Source organism: Limulus polyphemus, unplaced genomic scaffold (assembly GCF_000517525.1).
Source record: "Limulus polyphemus unplaced genomic scaffold, Limulus_polyphemus-2.1.2 Scaffold599, whole genome shotgun sequence".
Classification (NCBI taxonomy): Eukaryota; Metazoa; Arthropoda; class Merostomata; order Xiphosura; family Limulidae; genus Limulus; species Limulus polyphemus.
This window is the reverse complement of record NW_013666209.1, coordinates 103,392-127,647: the sequence shown is the minus strand read 5'-3', so window position 1 is coordinate 127,647 and position 24,256 is coordinate 103,392. Positions and strand designations below refer to the sequence as shown.

Below are 24,256 nucleotides of genomic sequence, written 5' to 3'. Positions count from 1 at the left end.
TGTGCACCTAGAAATTAACCTATGATGGTCATAGAAATAAATTAATATACACAACCTTTTACAGCAGATCATGTCAGGTTGACCCCCTTGGCTCCCAAGCTATCAAGGTAATATGGAGGAAGGAACCCCTTCTTTTATCACATGCAACTGGAACAAAGTACATTTAAAAAAGGAGGGAAAAAAAAGCCTTCTCTATATTTAACAGTCACCAGTTGTTGTTTTTTTGAACAAAATCACCATCTGCCCTTTCATTTTTGACAATTATTGCAGACACATGACATGCTGAGAGAAACATCACATATTAAGCTAATGAAATTTGATGAATTTAAAAACATAAGCAACTAAGACTGAAATAATGTAGGTTTTGACTGCTACCAGCAGTAACTCTTTATTTAAGTCATGTGAAAGAACAAAGAAACTGTTCTACAGAATTTTCCTGTTAGCAAGATTGCAATGAGCTTCACATTTAACAAGGGAAAGTGTGCATATTTAATCACATTTAACCTTGGAATACACTATGTAGAAATAAACAAACTTTCATGAAACAGAATGGGTACAGACATCCTTTATAATTAAAGAATGAGCATGAGGTTGCATGCAAAATAGACTTTTGGAAAATAATAATTTGATCACGTTATATGGTATCAAGAGTTTATGGGCCATGCTATTGCCTAACTTACTTGAAAGTTTAGTTCATCATATGAGATATAATGGATTTCAGAACTTGCCACAGCTGGATAGTCCAAATGTCAGCTTAACACTTTGCAAAGACTTAGATGCACATTATGACACCATCCTGTTAAACATCAGTTATGCATACTAGAAACAGTACACACAATGCATTTCATGCAATAGTTTGTATTTGGATGGGCTACAAATGACTCTCTCATGTCCTTATTCTGCCTAGTTAAGTAGACTCTTGCCACAGGGAAGACTCTGAAATGGTGAAAAAGACATGTACATACATCCAAGTTTGTTAAACAAAGATGGCTGGAGAATTTTATTGTTGCTGAAAGTCTTTAAATATTGAGCATTGTGAAATTGTACATTTCTAACGTAAAGGGAAAAAATAAGCCAGACCCAAAGTAATTTGATGTCATTAATTGTCCAGATCCACACCTATGTCTCGCTGCAAAGAAACAGAAGCTATTCCTAAAAGCATGTCATGCAGATCAATCCATGGTATTGTTCATATCACAAGACTTGAAAAAAATTTATCCATAACTTTATGGACAACTTTATCAAAAATGATGTTCTGAAGACAGCTGTAAAACCAATAAAACTCATTCAAATAGATATCACCAAACAATGAAACTACAAAACCTACACTGGCAATGATGTAGGCTTTCATAAAGCCAAATACAGGGAGAAACAAGTTCTTGAATTCAATATTGACGCAAAATAATTTCTTCCAAAAATGGTAAATAAATTTACTGAAAAGTCACCTTTGAGATTTAGGCTGTTTCAATCCATCAAATCTGAAGCAGGATAATGCTACAGAACAGCTTCAAAACAATTCTTCTGTGTCTTATTGAAAGTGAATACAGTTTTCAGCGTGACAAAGACATTGGACAATATAAAAATTTTAGGAACATATGCACAATTGAGTATATTGTATTTAGCCTAAAAACAAGCTTGACTAATTTTACTTTGAGCATTTGGCAAGAAAGGAACAATTTCCCACAACTTTGAAAATACAGTGCGCTTCGTAGTAGTTCTAACATATGGTCATGCAGATGTTGAAAGAGCTTTTCCATGGTAGTTAAAAATATGAGAAAGAGAGCACATTGACTGCAAAGCTGTAGGTAAGATCTACAACATAGCCACTACTCCATCCACACCAATGCACACTCAACATACAAGGTATATCTGGAGCATCAATAAAAGGCATCATATGAGAAAAATGTTGATTTTAAGAGGAAAATCAACAACAGTGATATATATAGTCTTTAAGCTACGAAGGAAAAGCAATACAGCTGTAGATGATTATGAAGAGTAGCTGAATAAAACTAGAAACAAGCTGTTAAAGAAGAGAAAGCTACGCTTGAAAAGATGAGCAAGAAGCTAAAGGATAAGTTTGCTCAGCAATATATATAGCATAAGTCTAAAATGACCAATCTTTCGTAATAACGTAAATAACACTTTATCTTTCATTGACAATATCATGTAAATAAATAATTCTAATGAATAGCTAGTCTCTGATCATCACTTGGCAACTTAATCCCAAGAATACTTACATATAATAATTGTTACTAAGTTTTTGTTTTTTCCATTTTATACTATTGGCTGTACATTTTCTTGACATATGTAATGTGTTTACTGTAGTCAGTATGATCATACAAATTTGTATTTTCTATCTGTAAAAAAAAACCTGGAACTTTGTTCTCCACGACTGTTATGAACCAAGTCCTTTTATGTTAAGGCTAGGTGGCAGGCAAACTTAAAGAGGTAATGCACCAGCTTTCTCTCCTACTGAATACTAGACTACTACTTACGAAACACAGCCATACCTTTTATGGACCACATTATAATACAAATGACCAGTTCTCTGCATTTTCTTTAAAATGTATAAAATTACTAGCATTTGTATTCTGTAGCAGAGAAGTGGATATCACTTCTTTATACAAAGGTGACATACCATCTCTGAAACTTATAGAAGAAGAGTTAATGAGGTAGAAACTGCACTTCTAGTCCACAAAAGATAAACTTGAAAGCACTGCAACAGAAATCAAGCAATGTTACCCAGCTCTGAATTCTAATATATTCATGCTTTTGTCAATAGTCTGTTCTATATCTGTAACATGTGAATGTGAGAATAATATTAGTACCGTAAGGAGATTACATACACATCTGAGAACTTCCGTATTCCAGGAGCATCTAACAGGATTAGCTCTCATGCACACCCACTGTTATGAACCAGCAAATATGGATAAAGTAGTGAATACATTTGTTACACTGTATTCACATATGCTTGAGCTTGAAAACAATCTTCTAGCAGAAAGAATTGTCTTGAACTATGAAATTGTCATAATAAACAGTTTAATAATGATCTATATGTTCTCAATGCATCGTACTCAGAAAAATTACATGTGGTGGTACATATTATATGTAATGGATATGCAAGTATTTCAATTTGTGATTTTAACTGTTTCAGTATTTTGATAATGGAATATTTTTATCTATACTACTATTGTGGTTTATCAGATATGTTTGCATATTTAGGAATCTGTGTTAAAACAACTATAAATATACTTTTATAATCGAGTAAAACCACAATTTCATAATGATTAAAAAAATTCCCATTGGAGCTGCCCATGAACCTATCCACCCGTGGCATCTCTTTCAGTTGCTTAAAGAACCAACCTTTTAAAAAGGTGATTATGGAACTGTGTCATTAAATATTACAAACTCAGACATATATAAATAACAAAAAAATATATAAAAAATCAAAACCACTGTAATTACCATAACAACAACCTACAAGAAGTTTTCAATTATTTAAAATATTTTTCTATAGTTTTTATGGCTATGAGATGAATTGTAACATGAACAGTTTTGTAACTGTAAAATCTAAGGTAGTACTATTAAAGGAAGTTCACATTAAACTTGGTGGGAGAGAAGTTAAAATTTGTTACCTTCAACCATAAAATTACTAAAAAGGTAAATGGATAATGCTGGAGTACACATTATAATTTAAAAAGTATGTCAATCACAACAGGTCAAAGGACTTTCGGTTCTACAGCTTTTTCACTTGCATTACCACAGATTTTTTGTCAGATATCTTTATACGAAACTATTATAATCCATTACAATACATGGTTGAACTCATTAAAAATTGCTTATGGAAACATCTGATATTGATGCAAGACTTTTGTGGAAAGCAAATTCAGAACTCAAAATTCATAAATACCTGATATAGATAAAGCTTAACAAGAAAAAACATTAAATGATCTTTTCAGAAGGTTTTTTTACAAAAACATATTAACAGTAAATATGATCAACAAATGCCAAAGGCTTGTACCAAAAATATTAGCTTAAAAGTAATACTTACTTATCTCTGAAGTATTAGGAGAGAAATTTCCATGGTTTTATAAATAAAACTAAACAATTACTGGAAGTAAAACCAACAAAACACTTCAATATTCAGTTCTGCTCAAAAATGGAAGTATTTTAAGTTTTTTATTCTAAACACCACAAATCCGCAATCACTGCAAAAACTAGGCAATAAACTTCTCATGAGAATACATCTCATTCTTCTGTAAAAATAAGGCGCCATCTGTTGCATACACTAATTAAACAGTGGCCAGAGTTCATTCTGTAAGGGTAATGGGAGTAGTTTTTGGAATTCTGAAGTATGTTGGCTCACAACATCATGACCAGAATCTTCTTACAGGTCATCAAGGTCAAAGTCATCAAAACCATCAGTAAGATCTAAAACTTGGAAATCTACTCTGTATCGAAGGAGTCCTATGAAAAAAAAAAAACAGTAACTTTTTCTGAAAAATTTATATCTCACAGATTTGACTTCTGAGAACTAAATCCCACTAACTTCAACAGTTAAGGCTACATAATACTTTCTTTATTACATGCAGATTCTGAACACATACACAGTTATTCATATTTTAAAAATGCAACATAAAACACCAATAATAATTAAAGTCACCCTTTGGTCAGCTGTAACTGAAACGCTATAACACTGTACTTTATTTAAAGTAAGCCATGATTTATATTTGTGAAACATTCATTATACATACTGAATTCAAAATTCTTATGAAACAATGTTCATACATGTACTTCACTCAAAACTAGCCAGTATATCTGACAGTAAATAATTACAATAGTTTTTGGAATATCAGTAAGAAAGAAATATTAAGATTATTTTTTTAAAGTGTAGTTTTGTTCTTCAACTATTAAGTATAAATGATGTGAAACAGATAAAAAATGTACACACACACACACAAATATATATAAAGATTATGATAATTGTTACATCTACAAGAAAGAGATCATAAAACCAGCACTTCCTTACCTTGAATGATATCTTAAATGGGTTTTCAGCCAACAAAGCCAAAAAGAAAACATATTACACATAAACACATGCATAAAGCAATGATGCAAGCTATAAGGATAAAATGCAAAAACATTTTTTTTACAAGAGGCAAAACCAGTGTCACATATATAGGACTGACAAATAACACTAGAGTATAAACTATAATATTGGGATGTATTAGTAAAATGTACCCATTTAATTTTTCTCTGTTTTGGGTATGAAGACTTTATTCTTGATAACTAAAGTGTATGTTTATACACACACTATAATATATGTATAGACATACACACCTACTAAATATATACTATATATACTAAATATATATATATAATATACTAAATTCCTTCTTTGCTTGTTTGGAATTAAGCACAAAGCTACGCAATGGGCTATCTGTGCTCTGCCCACCGCGGGTATTGAAACTCTGTTTCTAGCGTTGTAAGTACGCAGACATATCGCTGTGCTACTGTATCCACACAAATCATATCACTAAAAGCAACAGAAAATTTCACATTCTTTAATAAAATAATTAGAATTAATAAATACAATTACCCTCAAAAACTGACTGACTTTTAACCCCAAGGTGACCATCAGAGTATCTGCACTATAACTTTTAATATGTTTTGTGTATCTTTACCAGATATGGCTAGTTTTCAGTAAACGTTACAAATCTTTTGTAGACAAAAAATCAGAACCTTTAATTAAGTACTTTTAGTAAAAATGTGTCTGTGAATATATGGAGTGAGTGTGTTAACTGCTCTGAGTGCAAAGTGATTTTTCATATTTTTCAAATTTCGTTTGCATAATCTCTTGAATCTTCTAAATAAATATCAAAATTTTTTCCCAGAAAACTTCAGATTTTATCTGTTATTTTCTCAACCTTAACTCATTATGAGGTCAGTCAGTTTGATAAACCTTGTAACCACCATAAAACTTTAAAGGTTGAAAAATGCAAAATAAAATGAGCAGTACTTTTCTATTCTGTTTAATATTAACCACAATGTTCCAAAGTACTTCCCCTGACCATTTTCTACTTCTAACCTTTTCACATCTATTTCATATGTTTACTTCACTGTTAGCAGATGAAGTAGAAATCTGTCAATCATAAAGCAATGAATCACCCTGCCATTAGACTATTTACATGATACTGTAATACAACACCATCTGTAGCAAATAAGTTTGTATGGTGCAATTACCAGAATTTTCTTACATAGTTTATCATAATTCTGGCTCAGAGAACACAGTGGTAGAGGATTTATCAGCTTGTTTAAAGCACAGTGGTTACAACAAGAATTGTCTAAATTAATAAAATGTGAGAAAATATTTATGATATGGCTCTGTTCAAAGTCTGGGCTGACTTAATAGACCTGGTAGGTATTTGGACATTAGTTATTCTCCTTCAATGGTCAGAATTTAGCATTATTATTATTATTACTATTTACTCATAAATGCTTAACTGGTAGTTGTTTTCTTAAACTACAAAACAATAAAATTGCCCTATACTCGCATATTGTACTTAATAAGCCTCGCTGTAAGTCTAGATTACTCTTTCAAGTGAAGGGGGATGACAAATGTTTTTTTTTTACACTTAATCTGTATCAGTATAAATAATATTTTGCAACATGCAATAAAGTATCTAGAATTTATACCTAGAGCATTTTGGCTGACATCCTGGAAAGAGAACCCCACAGAACAGTGCTCTAGAAATTGCTTTAGGTAAGTAAGAGATCCACCACAATCTACATTACCACTTTAATAACAAGAACAAAAACAAACCTAACCTCCAATGCCACCAAATCCTTTGACAAATTGTGATCCTTCCTGAGATCTGTCTGTGATGATCTCCAAAGTGGTACCTAAATCATTAAAAAGAAAAAAAAGAACAATTATATCTAAATAATTTCCTATACAGCTGTGAAAGAAAATTCTTTCTTCTGCACAAAACAAAAATGAAACCAAATCTTGTATAAAATTCTTAGCACAGTCATAATACAGTTAATTTGTCACTGTCATAATTATTACAACCTTTTACGGTAATAATGTGCTTACAATTGTATGCTTCAAGACAATAATAAATTAAGTTTATGCTTAAATTTTAGGGCCTTCAAATATAAGATATATATACCACAATAAACAAAATATTCATATAAATGATTTGTAATTTACAACTTCTTGTATAACACATCTAATGATGCGTGTCTAAATGCAATTTATCTATTATGATCAGACAGGAAACCAAAAAAGATGCTCATTAATAAAAATAATGCACATTAACTTTGTGATAATACAAAGCTTTATCCATCTTAATAACAGTTAAAAGCACTTCTTGAATTTTTTTTTCCCCATTAATGTTAAATGAAAAATTATATATTTTTAGAATAATTTGATAAGTACTCTATAAACTACTAGGATTTTCAACTTATTATTATTTTTTAAAATCTTACCAAATGATTTGTAATTGTTGGCTAGCCATTCAAGCAAGGGTATGGAATCAACCAACTCTAATTCAACACCAGTCTGTAAAAGTAAAGAAAAACTTATCATACCAGTTTTATTTAAAATTCCTTTGCAAAGCAATAAAGAAAAAGTGGTTATCATTATTAGTGACTGAAACTTCTATGGTTATTTAAACTGTTAGTTATGGAACTACTCACTGCAATAAAGGAGTCCACCTGCAGGAATCATGAATAAAAAGGAGAGGCAGATCTGGCAGGTTAAATTTTCAAGTCACAGTATACCATAAGATAAAAATATGATTTGAAAGAATAACTGACAAGTAGCATCCTAACACTACAATACAGATGAAAATGTTTATGAGTTAGATAACAAAATATATGTTTTTTTTTTTATATATAAATGCATCCATCCTGGAATCCCACACTATACATAAACCCAAAAAATGTCAAATAAGGTAATGAAATTCACCTTACATAACAACTTTAAACAAATTCCAGTATCAAGTTATAGAGAATTAAACTTTCTGTGTCCAAACGAAAAAATCTTACTTCTTTATCAACAAAATGTGTTTTATCTTTCTCCTGTTCTGGTGTCAGGTGAAGTACCTTCTCCTCTGAAAAAGAAAGAAAATATGAAAATTATATATAACTTCCACCTAATGATCCACAGTACAACATTAATACAATTCTTTTAAAACGATGGCAATATGTAACATTAGTGTATAAAATAAAAGGAAATACTTAAATTATATATAAAATAAATATATTTTGTCATCTTCAAGCTTCTAAATACTTTTGTCAACAAAAGAAGATAAAAAATATTGAAAACTATAATGACTAAATTTTTGACAATTATTAACCTACAAAATGGTAAACACAAGGTATCTTATGACTTACCCTCAGATGCGTGATTTTTCAGAACAAAGCGATTAATTTCTAAGTTTTCCCAGCAGATCAATATTTCAACAGATCCCATTTCAAGGGCTTTGAGTGTATCTTCAACACCAAAGCAATATTTTCCCGTGTCTTGAGATATTTCATCAAAATAACGCCCTAAAAACAAAATAAATGAATAGGCAATGTTTTGTGTATATAAGGTGGGATTATGTGTATGTATGATGTGAAAACAGCAGTTGCTTCCCAGTTTTTTAAGGTAATCTACAAAACTTATGACAAAAGTTGCAACATCAGATAACTAATGAAAGAAGAATTTTGATTATGAAGTTATGCATTTCTAACTTTGATGACCAACACTGGAAAAAAAAGCTATGCAAAAAGTTCAAAAGAAAAAATGGATCCAAGATGTCAGCAAAGCGGAAGCTAATAATACAAGTCTCAAAAGATGCCATATATGCACATGACCAAAAGGCATATTTTACCGAACAATACTTCTTTCCACTCCACAGAACTGGATCTATAACATCTCTTTTATACAAATCATTCATTTTTCTAATGAATAAAAGTAACTTAATCTTTTTCTTAGAATTCTAGTGATAAAGAAACAATATTGCAAGTCCAGTATTTAGCCTATGATTTGGATCAGACACATCTTAATTATCTTCCGACCATGTGCCTTAATATTATTCTTTTACATTATGTTAAAAAAGTATGACATGACAAATAGTATATAAGGTGGGATTATGTGTATCCTGTCTAAAATGAAACAATAGTAACAGTGAATGATTTTACACTGATATCAAACAAATGGTGAATTACATTCTAGTGTTAATGGCACCTAAGTGAATATTTTCATTCATTACTAGACATTATAATCAGGGTACAAGGGAATCCTTTAAAGTTTACACAATATTCAAATAAGTTAATATAATACAATAGCCTTGCATGCCAAAAGTTTTGTTTCTGGTGATGAATAAATATTTGCTGTTGATGTGTGATATTTTCAAGTAGGTTACAGAAGGTTTTTTTTCAGTTTGATAAAAAAAAGAAGCAATTTAAAAAAATAAACCTAGATGAGTATATGTGTTGTCTTAATCTTAATTAAAAAACTATGAAGAGTTAAATCAGCTGATGTTGTTTGTCATTATAGTCAAATGTAAAAAAGGCTAATTTGATTATTGGGAAGTTTACAACATACAGTACTCAATTAGCTATAGCTGTTAGTGTATCATTCTTAGCTAATTTTCCTGAAGTATTTTACTTAACGAATCCAGAAAGCAGACATGTGCAATGGTTTAATTGCACTGAATAAAATATGAAATTGAAAAACTACAAGTCTTGTGGAATAATAGATGATCCATTTTGAATATATTTATGCCATTTTAACCAACTTTTTTAGGCTAAATGTAGATTTTGTTACATTTCTTAGCTGCATATAAATATATCTGTACTTCAGTATTACACCAAATTACTTCAATTTCAGAAAGACCAATTTCATAATTTTAACTCAAATGTACACACACACCCATACCTATACAATAAACAAGATTAATGTTGGTGTTTTCAAATTGATATTCAAAACTATATATAAAATGTAACGTACTTAAGTTGAACACATAAAATACAAAATTACCTTTTTGTTAAGAAAAACATTCAGAATTAGTTTAAATCATTTCATTTTAGGAAGTTGCTGTCTTTGTACAACTAGCATTGGGCATACTATCAAATGAGGCTTAAAAAGTAATAAGCATTATAAATACAAGTAAAATATTTTTTGAAAATTCAATAAAATGCTAGTAGTTCTTAAAATTAAAGTTTGTAGATGGTCAAGGTGATATAATGAATAAGAAAAAGGATGTGATACATGAATTTACATAAGAAGATCTATTTTTGACAACCACTGCCAATATAAAGTTACAGTAAGATGGTATATCACAACTACATTCTGATGTTGTTTTGTATTTTATAGATTGTTTGATGTCACTAAAAGTTGACTCTTTTTGGGAAGGATACACACAAAATATTCATATACTCAGATCATAAAAATATATTCAGATTGCGAAGGAATTTGATAAAATCCATAACTGATATATAAAACTTTTTTTATAAACAGGCATTGGAAATCAAGGATGGTAAATAGACCATAAAAAACTATGGTCTATTTTTCTACAAAATGAATAAGTAATGGAAGTAATGTGCATAGCAAAAAATTCAGTTCAATGGAGTGACTTTGTAAGAACATAATTCAATAAACCTCTGAGTGAAAAAGTAAACTGGTCTATTTAAAGAATTTTATATCTAAAAACTATCATCATAAGATTACAGAGAGGTTTACCAATTAGTTTTTTCTCCTGTATAAATTTTACATTGGCAAGTACTTCTGCAGAAAGTTCAATTGCCTGGTTAAATCCATTTTCCCCTCCATAGGATACATCCACAAGCTTTAAAACCTTTGCTTGAAGTCTCTGTACAAAGAAATATTAATGTTTTTCAATATCAAATACAACAACAACAACAAAATTTTTTATTTGTGGCACAGAATATTTAACATAGCAGTTCACACTGAAGAATCAGTAATACAGGTAAGTTTTAAGACTCACTACGCATTTTATAACTATAACATTTTACTGTTAATCAAGTAAATGTAAAATGTTTTACCAAATTTGTGAACACCTTTACACTCTTGATAAGCATAATTTAAAACAAAGTCCAAAGTCACCTTTCAAATAGCAAAAATGTCACTAAACAATGTTATCTCAAGAATATATAGTCTTTTAAAAGAGAATTAATATAAATTCAAATTAATCCTCAATCTTTTCAAGTGATTTTGCTGCACATCAAACCAAATCCCTAAACACACAGTCATCTCCATTTTTTACAACAACTATAACACGTTACCAGAATCTCCTAGCTTGAGAGTTAAGAGTTATTAAGATAGACTTTCACTAACATCAAACTAATTACTAGATTACACCCCTTGGTTACTGACCAGAATATTGTAAGCATTACAAAACAGCATCCATTTCTTGCATAAGTTACAAGAGGAGGATGAAATAAAACTTTCAATGAATGATAATCTAGGTGTTACAAACTGAAAGCACAAACTATGAAAAACAGAGCATTTATTTAAAACATTACCTCCAAAAGTAGATTGCAATATGATGCATAGTAATATAATTTTAGAAAGTACACTAGCACATGAAGCAATAAATAACTCTTTGTTACTTTAAACATTTAAATAATTACTTCTAAGTAACTTACAGGATCAAACATGTCAGACTGACTGAGTTCTGTTTTAAAGTCAGCTGATCCTGCTAGAATTAGACCTGCAATATTAGGTTTATCATTTGTGATGAACAACTGTGTTGCTACTTCTGCTACTTTTCGTACATAGTTGTGCCTTTTTTCCATTCTTAATCTAGCAAATCGAAGTGCTGACTGTCCTCCACGGCCTAGGGTGAAGAAACAATGAAACAGAAAAGTGAATTAGCTAACACTTTTAGCTTAAAACTTATAAAATATATTAGTCTCAGTTCAGCTTTACTTGCTTACCAAAATAAGATAACTGAATATAACTTTCAGCTTCTATTTTTCGTTAAAGGTATTATATTAAAGCAAAGATTCTTCCTTTAGTTTATAACTATACAATACAGTAAAGTGAGAAATTACTGTAGGTGATTCATAAAGATGTTATGCTCAACACTGCTTAACAATTCCTACTTATGTATACATATTTTTGTGATCATTTTCAGCATGTTGTAAAATATTCCATACTACAAATTATATTGTTTATGTAACTACAATATATAATAACAAGTTTAAGGCATCTTAAAACAATACTCAAAGAAGTTGAAATGAAATGCTGATATTAACATTTTCCTTACTTGAAAATGTATTTCTGATATATACTCATCTCTATACACATAATAGCTTGATTCCTTGCAGGTCTGTCTATAAATTTCCATGCCACTACTCTTGAGCTAACTCCCATCTAAAAAACATGTGATTAACATGAACTGTGCAAGTGCATGATAACATCATCATGCAACGACAGTCCTTCACTAATAGAAATGCATCAGAGGTGTAAAAAGTACTAAAATATGTTACCCAAGTTCAAGTAAAAGTACTTTGTCAAAAAGTTACTCAAGTACAAGTAAAAGTATCCATCCTGAAATTTACTTAAGTTAGAGTAAAAAAAGTATCTACTGAACAAGTCCTCAAGTAACAAAAGTAAAAGTACACTCATCTGCAGTTTTCTCAAGCCCTACATGTATGTTGTGGGCCATGAGGTCTTGTTTGTTTGCTTTGAATTTCGTGCAAAGCTAAACGAGGGCTATTTGCACTATCTGTCCCTAATTTAGCAGTGTAAGACTAGAGAGAAGGCAGCTAGTCATCACCATCCACTGCCACCTCTTGGGTTAATCTTTCACCAACAAATAGTGGGATTGACCATCACATTATAACACTCCCACAGCAACCTGCAGATCACAAGTCGAGCACCCTAACCACCTGGCCATGAGGTCTAAAAACAAAACACAGCATACATTATAGGGACATAAAATTATTCGCAATGCATTTAATCTTGGACAGTTTATAAAAATTTGGCCCAGGATTGCCATTATCTTCAAGAGAAATGATATTGGAGTCAGACATCCTACACACACGAGCTACCATGGGAAAAGAGTGATGCTTGCAACTTGGCCAGCCACGAGGGGGATAGCAAACCTGCTGATGTAAGTAATGTACACGATTGGCTGATTTATGTTCCCATGCACGCCTTGTGTTTTAACTGCCTGCCTCAAGTTTTGAGTTTTGAAAATAGTAAAGAAATGCATAAAATGAAAGGTAGTGGAGTAAAAGTACAAGTAATTCTCCTAAAAATTACTATTTGAAAATGTAAATACTTTTTAAAAAGTAGATACTGAAAAACGTTACTCTAGTACTGTACTCAAGTAAAGTTACTTTGCTACCTTTACACCCCTGGAAGGCAACAACCTTCTTGTTCAGTAACTCTCCCTAAGCACTTTCACTCAAAGGCAAAAAGAAAGTACTCTGGATGTGGGGAAGATGGGTGGGTATATATCACAAATACATTTTCAGTTAAGGAAAATGTTAATTTTTGAGAAAATACCTCACCTTCTCACACAGAACAACGAGAATCCCACAGTGGAATGGTGGAAGAGACAATGCAAACATTAAACTTAGATAAACTCCCTTCAGAAAGCACCTGTAGGGAAAGCCCATGGAGTGTGACACCTGATGGAAGGGGCTCTATAGAGGTATGTCTAGGGTAAACTGTATCTCGTCCCAACCAGGATATACTTTCTGCCCAGGAGGAAGCTGAGGAAAAAGCAAAAGAGCTCCCACCATCACAGGGTTGGACAGAATTTTACCATGACCAACTGAGCACCCCCACACAAGTGATAAGTAAGCCAAAAAGTGTAGTGTACATTGTGTGTGTCTAGCCTTGACTTAACTGGATAGACAGAGATCTGGGTGACATACCTGTCCTTGCTGAAGGAGAAGGGCAAACTAGCTGTATGAGGGGTAACTCACACTACACAATGACCCCACAACCCCTATTTCTCATCATACTGTATTGTACACAATCTATGAGGAACTCTCCAAAACCTACCATCCCAGTGGTTAAGTACTGGTAAGTAGCAAGGATTCCCATGCTCCATGTGATAAAGGGGGTGGAGAGAAGTCACACTGAGAAGACCCAGATAAGTGGCAGGATCTCCATCAGATGCCTGCAGGAAAGGTCTTTTACTGGAGACAGCACAATAGGTGATAGCAAAACCCTATTTTTTAAAAAACCAGCAAGCATAACCCAGAAACATTGGACAGTCACTTCTAGGAGAATATCTCTGATGGTCCTGTGGAACACCCCATCTTAACAGTGGGTGCTGGTAGAGTAAGGAATGATGAACCGAGTGCTTTTTGTTACCCCTGGCCCAATGCAGATTTTTGGAAATAATTTTTGCATACCCTAGGAGGCAACACCAGTCATCTGGCAGGATCCTTTCTCTTCTCAAAGATTGGGTCTAGATTGAAGAATAGCAATTGGAGGGAGTCAAAATCCCACAGTAAATGAAACAGCCAGATGATGAAGACAATAGGAGACGAACATGTGTGGATTTGTCCATATGCCATCATGAAGGATCTCATCCAAGCGTCAGTGAAAATGAGATGCAAGAGAGTGAGACAGATGATTAATCTGATGCAACAAAAGGCTGTTAGCATCAATATTTTGGAAGAATACACCAACCGGAGAAGTTGGCAAACCCATCCAGTAAGGTTAGGAGGCAAGAGATCCCTTCATGAAGAGGGGTCCCAAGGAAGGGACAAACGATGATGGGAACCCCGAAATGGAGATTTTCATGCTAAATAACACCAAACAGCCTGAACTAGACACAGAAGAAGACCCAGGTCAAAACAAACATAGAGATGGAAAAGAGGGGAGAGAGATAGAAGAAAAAGAACAATCATCTTCCCAGGCAGCTGAAGTCTTAGGAAGAAAAAGCCAGTCTGGGTAAAGTAAGTATGGACAGTGAAAGAGAGTGCAGGAAACATCGATGGCATATACATCTGAATGACTGTGACCATAAGTGAAAAGGATAAGAAAGTATGTTTTCAGAAAATAATGGTATGAAGAACAGAAAGCCAATGGCTCAAACAGAGCATGAGTGAGAGTATGTAAAACCATATTAGGGTCCCAGTCAGGCATAGGAGTTGGATGAAGGGGTCAGTGAAAAAGGAGGAATAAAAAAAGAAGAAGAAGACAGGGGAAGAAAACACCTAGTGGCAACAGGAAAGGTGAAATCTAGATGACAAAGCCGCCCGATAACCAACTATGTTGGAGTCCAACAGTCATGTGAAAAAGGCAGAAAGGTGAATCACAGTAGGATGGCCTGGAGGAAGGGAGTGACAGATGGAATAATGTTGAGAAACTCGCCACTTCTATTGATAGACAGACAAAGATAAAGTATGACAGGAATTGGATGAGAAGAAGGCTACATGAACAGAGAGTTTGGCCGTGTGGACAACAAACTGACAAATGCCACACGTGAAGATGAAGGGACAAAATCCCTGTGTAAAAAGGAACATGTGAGGTTGGAGCAAAAAATAGGTGGATAGGGGCAGAGGAAGAGAGGTGTGTGGATGCCAACTGATGAAGCAATGGAAACCAGAGATAAGCAAGCTAAAGAAATGCCACCAACAGGAACTGACAAGGAATGTTGCATATTAAGGTGAGGCTATAAGAGGAGACAAATGGAAAGATGGACAAACAGAAAAAGATTAGACCAGTCCTGGCTAAGAGCATCAACCCTCAGGACCAAAGGATGAGGAAATGGGGAGAAGAATAGTGGAAGTTTGGTGTTGAGAGGAGTGGCAAAGACATCAATGAGGGGTGTCCCCAACTGAGAGCAAACCCAACAAAAAAACATTCCATGGGTAAATAGAATTCAGTACAGCTGAGAGAGGTGATATGCTACTATAGCACCTGGCTCATGACAAGCTATGAGATATATTTGATTGGAATGAGCCCAAAATAGCAAGTCCAATACATGGGAGCATAGAGTCTTGGAATGGGTATACCTCCAATGGTTGATACAAGAAACAACCATGGAATTGTCAGAGTGGATCATGAAAAACCAATCCACAAGAAAGGGGAGGAAATGGTAACATTCCCAATGAATTGCAAGAAGTTGTCATTTGGATTGTGAAAGTGTATATACAAGATGGCATCATTCGAATGTGCAAGCATTAGTGAAACAAATCTCTGTATGGGAGTTGCCTTATAACAATAATAATAAAGCCTGAGGCTAGTAGGCACCAGATACCATATCGGCATAAATAATAAAAGACAGAGAATTGGAAAGGAAAATTAAAAATAAACTATAAGTAAAAAGATAAAGATGTGAAATTACACATACGAAAAACACAAGTTGTAAACAGAATCTACAAAGAGTTAAAAGATATGTTCATATTTCCATTTATTAATTTTAAACATTTCATTACATTGTACATTGAGGATAATAACTAGAGTTAGTGATAAAGTAAAGAAAATGGAAAATAAAATATAAACTTTTAATTTAAAAACTTTTGATATTCATTTAGGAGGTTCTAAAAATTATGCAAATGAAATATGAAACTTTAATATAATAAATAGTATTTTTCGACTCAAAATTAAAATCACCTTGCAGTTGAACTATTGAGAGTCCAAGTGCAAATAATTAAATTAAATAAAAATTTTTTATTAGAAACAGTACAAAAAAAATTAAAATTAAATATTCTATTTTTCTGAAAGTACATACTTTCAGGAATGTTCTTATCTAATTTTACACAATTTCATCCACTAGTTTTATTTTTGGAACAAAATAAGATGAGAGCAAGGTTAGGTGCTAATCGAATTGGTAGCCGGTAGTTAAAGGATTAAGTGTATAAGGAATAGACATAAAGGAAGAACACACAACTGGAAGACATGTTTCCAATAGAGGAAACAGAAAAATGTCTGGAGGACAGGACAATAGGAATATGCAAAAAGTGTCTGATACATCAACCTTGGTCATCCATTAAAAACTGGTTGAAAGAAAACACATCAATAACTGGATGCCAGTCCCCAGTCTTTTGGGGGACCAGAAAGAGATGAGAATAAAATATACTGGAGTATATGGTGTTCTTGTCCAAGAGATCCAAGACTACATCCTTGAGATGTTGAAGATAATTGGGGTTGAAGTGAGGAAGAAAGGAAACAGGAAGAGAAGCGGAAGGTGAGAACCCAAACAACCCATCTGTTGACCAAAAAAAAGGGAGCAAAAGCTTGTGAAGCAAGACAGGTGGGTGCTCACTGAGCCAAACCCAACAGAATAATCACCAACACAACAAGCAAAAACCCTGACACTGCAAAGTGGGAGGACAGGAAGAAGAAGATCAGGAAGCTGGAATGGGAAGGAGAGATATAGATTGAGTAAGCCTAAGTAAAGGAACAGAATGGCAAGGTTGGTAAAGACAAGAAACCAAGGAAAACAATGTGGACTGATGCTAGGCCACCTCAGCCTAGGTCCCCAGAGAGTCCGGAACACCTCAAAGACCCATGGACAAAGAAAAGGAACCCAATGAAGGTCATGGAAATAAGATTAAGGCAGGTGAACATTAGTTAGGAGATCATAGTGAACCAACAAGTCCTAACAGCAGAGGAACCAAGTAATAAGGGATAGAGTAGAAGTAGCACAGTCTGAAATGGTGAATAGAAGAAAACCCTTCCCAAACATGAGGAAGTGCCTCAGAAATAAGGTGAAAGGATGAGAGGTAACATAGGAGAGTGGTAAGAAAGAGAAGAAGGCATGAAAACTGGGCACTAGAAAGTGAAATAGAAGTTAAGGGGTCCACTCACCAAACAGGTAAAACAAAATTCCAATGATTAAATATTATTCAATCAGTCGTGGGTTCCCTCATGTATACGGGGTCTCCTTCTCCCATCTGTTCAGCTGACGTTCCTTCTCCTCAGTTTGAACATGACCAGGATGACAATGCTTTTGACTGACTATTTCCCACACTAGGATTGGCTGGAGGTACTACTTTATCTGTGGAAGAAAATCGTCAACCTTCTAATCTCTTTATTGACATGATTTCACAGGTATGTTCTTTTCTTTCTCTTTCTCCAGTATCTATCAATTCCTCCTGTTCTTTACTACATGAAACCCATACACAGGATTACTTTGTTTTCCCTCCTTCACCTGATATTAGGGTTCATGCAGACTTGTTTCTTGAACAATTATGCACCCATACTCACATGCTTTGTCATCCTTACCTACTTGACTCTTTTGTCCTGGCTTACAGTCATTCTTGATTTCCTTTCCTTGATTCTCGTCATGTCCTCCATAGACAATGAGCTGCCAGTAGTCACAGGTCCCGTGTTAGTAACATCGTCACCATCACAAGACAAAGTAGAAGTACAGTCACTTGAGAATTCATAATGGGTAAGCAAAAAAAAAGTTTTTTTTCCCTTTTTCTTAAGTAGTGAAAGAAACCAATTAAACTTTAATGTACTTGATTAATAATTTTAAAAAGCACATCTGTTCAAGACAATGCCAAGGAAAATAATGGAATTATTTTGTGTGCAAGTGCTTAGGAGGAATTACTGTGCAAGGAGGTTGTGCCCAGAGGAAGCTACATTTTGCTGCTAGGGCCATCAAATGTGCAGCTATACAGCTGCCAGAGGCAGCCTAATCTAGAGGGTCCAGGAGCATGCCCCTCCAGAACATTTTTGATTTTTTTTTATGCTTTGAGTTTGCATTTGAGGCAATTCTTTTGACATAAGATACAGTGATTATCTGCAATTTTAATTTTATTTATTTACACACAATTCAGTAATAATAATAATCATTAGATATGACCAAACCCATGTTGAGAGAGTTAAATGACTCTTCAGCACACTTAGAAAACTATATAGATAGACAATGTCACAGTTATTATAGGTTTGTCATGTACTTTCTTAGTTTGTGTGTGTATATATAGCTCATATAAAAGTAATCAAATTTCCTACTCTATTGATCAATAATATGTTTGAAGTCACATGACCACTAGCCTAAAATGTGGTAGGGCTTTAACCCTATCAGCTTTACCACTTCTGCTGGCCTTGCTCGTACTGGTGGAGGACTATCATCACATGATTATGTCATCAAGCATTAGTATGGTTCATGTTAAACATGTGATTCTTAGAAGTTAGTTAGCTCAAGGCTTGTGGCATGCAAATCTCATTGGCAAATGCACAAGGGATTAAGCTATTCTGTGTGAAGAGACAAGGTATCATCTCGGAACTGGTAAAAACAAATACAAGTGAGAAGAATTTCATGGTTTATGCTGTTACTAGCCAAACTGCATTTTTGGGTTATACTTGAGATTTGTCATACAAAATCTAAGTTTGTTTTGCAAAAATGCCACAATACAAATGTTATCATATGATGCATTCTCAGTAGTAACTGACATTATATGGGCTTTTAGTACTCAAGTATTGATAGTTCCTACAATTAACATTACAATAAAGATTAAATTTTCCCAGAGAATGTGGAAGGTAACCAACCCAATGATGTGTAAAAGACAAGCAAATGAGTAATAATGTAACCATAAGAATGATATTTAGTTGGTATTTATATCAAATGAATAAGATGCATGAAGTCTTAAAATACCAAATCATGTGTATTCTAAAAACTTTTTGAAATTGGCTGAATAAATAAGATAAATATATAGCTTTTTCCTTCGTCAAACTTTAGCTATGATTAAAATCACACACACACAAAGTAAATTTTGGTAGCATGGAGGAGTGATCAGTGAATATGCACACAATGCTATTCTAAGTTTTAAATTTATTTATCTATAAATAAAATGAAATAAGTTGGCAGATCTACATCAAAACACAATATCTATTTTATTAATATTAAAGCAAAGTTAATAATTATCACTTATAGATATCATTTACAGAAGAGTTAATGTTCTTTACTACTTTCTGTATACAGTTGCATGTATTTGTTAAGCGTCGGAGGTTAGTTAAAGTGAGAGTGGTAAACGTTAGATACACCTAGCATGTTTTTTTCCTTGTATTACATTTGTTTAACATTTTTATATTGTCATGGACAATTTGGGTATTCTTTTAATTTCTTATCATTTTGTATCTTTATAAATATTAATTTTTGGTTGTACTATAGGTAAATTACTGCTACTAACGTGACACAATTTAAACAGTAACATGTCATTAATTTGTCACAGATGCCACTCTTCTCTGAAGTTACACCATAGAGTCACTTAACGAGTTTTTCACTGGTCAAAAGATATGTTAAAAAAACTGGAGAAAATTCAGGCATGTTGTACTGATGTTTCAAGAGAAAAATAATTCAACAACACAAGTTCAAGCCAACAGCTAGTGTTTCTACGTTCTCTAAATAAGTTATACTATATTATTTACTTATTGATACTATTATTAACAGTATTGGTTAGACTGTTTAATATATGAAGTGTTATTTTTTTAATTTTATTTACTGTTATTATACTTTTATTATAAAGGTTGTTTTGCATTGTTAGCTAAATGATTGTAGTTAGGACTAACCTAAATCTAACCTGACTGAACCTTGCGAGATATTTTTGTTAATAGCAAGTGTATCACACTGATAATAAAATGCATTCTATTATTTATAATTAGCTACACTGATTGTCAGGTTGATTTTTAGTTTTGCTCTGCATACATACATTGCTCTGATTGGAAGTTAATATTAATATTACTATAAATACATATTCAAAATTAGTTAAAATTGCCACAACAAATAATGCAGATTTGGTAAATGATTTTACACACCTTAATTCACAAAACTGTTATATTCTTTTCATCCCTACAACTAGATGATGAAATAATGCTACAATGTTTATTTCTTTTTACTTTTCCTAGTTGAGGTTTTTTCTGTACATTAGAATTTCATCTAAATATTTCCAATAGTTTTAAGATTCAAAAAGGTTTACACACACTTGCTTGTTATAGCTAATTTATAAATCTTAATTTAAAAAAATTTGATTTCAACAACAACTTACCATGCTTTTTAGGCAAGTCAACAGTGAATTTATGGAGAACATCTCGTGTGTTTCCTTGAAGAGTTCCAAAGAGAGCACCATTACCATCCATGACAATAAAACCAAATTTATTATCATCTGCTAGAAGAGCTGACAGAGCCTAAAAAATAAAACAGTAGAATTTACACATTAACTTTATTTAACTGATAAACGAGATATTTTTTCGTTAACCCATTGAATTTAGGCAAGAAGTGGCTATATCTCAGACCTTTTGAACAAAGTAAAATTTAAATTCAGTGAAGTTTAATATAGCAAGGAAATGAGAAAAAGGGGGAAGAATGAAAAACACTTTAATCATTAAACAATTAATATGCTGAAGTGGTCACTGGCCATTATCAGTTAAACTGCAAAAAAACAGCAAATGTAGTACAACTATACATACCATTAATTATTTGGTGTAAGAAGTTCAATAAGATGTATTATTATTATTAGAGCTCAAAATCAGTGGAAGCCCAGGACAAAAATGTCCATGAACTGTTCAACATTTCTCATTTGAACATGTTGACCCATTTCAATAAAGATACTTATTGTAAGACAATATTTATTAACCATCTTTCATTTTATAAGGATATATATTTACTTTCTATTTATTACATACAGAAGATACCAGAATTAAACTTGAATATTATTTTTATAATACCTTTATTTGTTGAAACAAGTTTTACAAAATGAAAACAAAGAAACACTTAGACTCACTATTATAACCTTGTGTCTTTCATAGATCTAATTGTGTTGAAACCAATTGTTTTTTCACACTTGGCATTTTGTTTGTTAAACAATAAAATACAAATCCTTTCAAAGAACTTGAGATGGTGCTTAAAACACACAAAATCCCGAAATACAAACAGACCTTTCATGACTGCAAGTTATAAATTGTTTTCTTTCTACATCTATCATAAACCAACTCATTTTAGTTAATTGGATATCTGAAGAAACAACTTAGAGTATAATTAAAAGTATTAAGTAATCTTAACATTAGATACTGTGCGACTTGTAATGCAATTTCAAATAAATGACAACAACCTATATTCTAGCAACCAAACAACTATTCAAACATAAGAACAGATTCTTCTGTAAAAAATATACACAGATCTTGGTGATTGTAGTTAGCAATAATAGAGCTTACATGAAAAAAAAAATTTACATTATCCTTTATACAATACATAACTCCTGCACACAACTGAAAATTCAGTAGTAACAACTTTTTCTATCTGTTCCAACAAATATTATATCTATTTTACTTGTGGTTCTTGAATTATATACTTTCTATGTTCTCACCAGTATTAAAAATGAAAAGCCTCCTTAGAAATAATAAGTTCCTGAAAAAGAAATGTTAGAGGGTTCCTGAGTTTGTACATGAATAATAAACTAGCTAAAGAAAAAAAAAAGAATTTAAAGAAAATTAGCAAGTTATCCAAACTCACTTTACCTTAACAAACTCACCTCTGTATGAAATTTATTGTAACTCAAGTACAAAGAGATGTTAGTATGAATGGGTTTAACACACTACTAACTCATTTATATGTACACATGTCCAAGAAGTTGAACATGCTGATGACTCTTTACAGGTTTTCTAACTTTGTAGCTCATCTATGTACATATATGTAACTTGCTCAATGTGCGTGTGGAGTCTGAACACAAATAACATGTTTACTAACTTGCCTCTGTATGAAACTTGTTGTCACATAAGTACAAGGAGGTGTTGATAGGTTTGAATGGCTCAAAGTCAATGTTGACTTTTTTTTCTTTGCCTTCTTCTGTTACAATTGTCCCACAATAAATTACAAGACCGTTTGGAGGAACTAGAATAGAAAAACAATTTAACAAACATTTCAAGACAGCTGGACATATATGTTTATGCAAAAAAATTTTGAAGTTTTGAAAGAATTCCTCAATATATATATATATATATATATATATATATATATATGTGTGTGTGTGTGTGTGTGTGTGTGTATATGATATTTGTCAACTCAACTATTCTGTAAGAAAAGATTAAAGATTAAGACAATATCTGTTAAGTAATTCAAAAATTTTGTTTAGAAAATTAAAACTGCATTTCTTTCTATGTGAGGATAAAATCCTAGCTTGGAAGAAAAATCATTAAAAATAAGTACAAAAAATCAGTTTATAAGCATCTTTATTATCTTAAGATAAGTATTTTAATCAAAATAAATAAAACAGAAAAATTCTACACAGTAAATAAAATTGTTCAAAAGATGAAAAGGTCAAAATTGCTGAAAAATTACTCTTGATATATGTATTTTGACTAACAGACTAAGATAAATTGCATTATATAGCAGCTAAAAGCAAATTTTTACCAAATACCAGTTATATAGTTTAAAAGGCTATAAAACACGTATCTAATCAGTTCATTCACTAAAAATTAGTTGTCTTGACTTAGAGAATTAAAAATTATTGTGTTAATTTTAAATTTTACATGCATTTAAGACATTTATTATTTTAAATGATATGTCTAGTTCAACAACAACAAAAAACAAACATGTTAAGTGGCAGAACTATATTAGGTTCCTTCCTTATGGAAATAAACTGAAAAACATCGGTATCAAGAAAGACTAGTAATAATATTTAGGATTCACATTAAAGGTATTTATACTTAACTGATAAATAACACAAACATTCACTATGTTTTGTTTTTATTGTGAGCATTTGGCCCTCTAACTAGAACCTTCATCTCAAGTACAACTAAGCAATGGTTTGTTAACATTCATGAAACATGAAAGTTAAACCATTGTTTAGTTGTCCAATTAAAGGTTCTGGTAACAAAGCCAAAAGCTCAGAAAAAAAAATAATGTAGTGAATGTCCATGAATATTTTGAAATTGTTTTTTTAATGTTAACAAATAATTGTTCAGTTGCTTTGTGAAGGCTCTGGTAAGAGGGATTGAAGCTTACAAAATTTTAAAAAAAATGTAATTTAACTAGTGAATGCCTGTGTAATTTATTTAATTAACTATATCTAAGGCTTGGTCATTTTGACTAGCCTTGTAACCACTATGTTAACATATTATACATACATAGCATACATAATATAATTTTGAATGTAGTAAGTGTATCTTCACAAAATTTGGCAAGCTTTTAGTACTCAATACATATGTGCTGTACATTAAATATCAGATTTCTTAATAAAGTAACTTTACTAAACAATTGTCTGTGAATTTATTAAGCCTTTACTGAGTCAGTCTGAGTGAAATGTGATTTTTATATCAAGA

General features: G+C 32.2%; 1 protein-coding gene across 3 annotated transcripts in view; it reads right to left on the bottom strand.

Moving 5' to 3' along the window:
• Window positions 1-4,147: 4,147 nt before the first annotated feature.
• Window positions 4,148-24,256, bottom strand: part of LOC106459381 (eukaryotic peptide chain release factor subunit 1) — a 26,526-nt gene continuing 6,417 nt past the window's right edge. For all 3 annotated transcript variants that reach the window (XM_022385845.1, XM_022385844.1, XM_013918996.2), the window contains 9 exons: window positions 22,687-22,826; window positions 20,986-21,124; window positions 11,662-11,852; window positions 10,736-10,865; window positions 8,401-8,556; window positions 8,053-8,117; window positions 7,492-7,564; window positions 6,829-6,903; window positions 4,148-4,467 (listed from right to left, as the gene is read on the bottom strand). In XM_022385845.1, coding sequence (XP_022241553.1) covers window positions 4,388-4,467; window positions 6,829-6,903; window positions 7,492-7,564; window positions 8,053-8,117; window positions 8,401-8,556; window positions 10,736-10,865; window positions 11,662-11,852; window positions 20,986-21,124; window positions 22,687-22,826 — 1,049 coding nt within the window. In that variant the 3' untranslated portion in view covers window positions 4,148-4,387. The remainder of the gene's footprint in view (window positions 4,468-6,828; window positions 6,904-7,491; window positions 7,565-8,052; window positions 8,118-8,400; window positions 8,557-10,735; window positions 10,866-11,661; window positions 11,853-20,985; window positions 21,125-22,686; window positions 22,827-24,256) is intronic.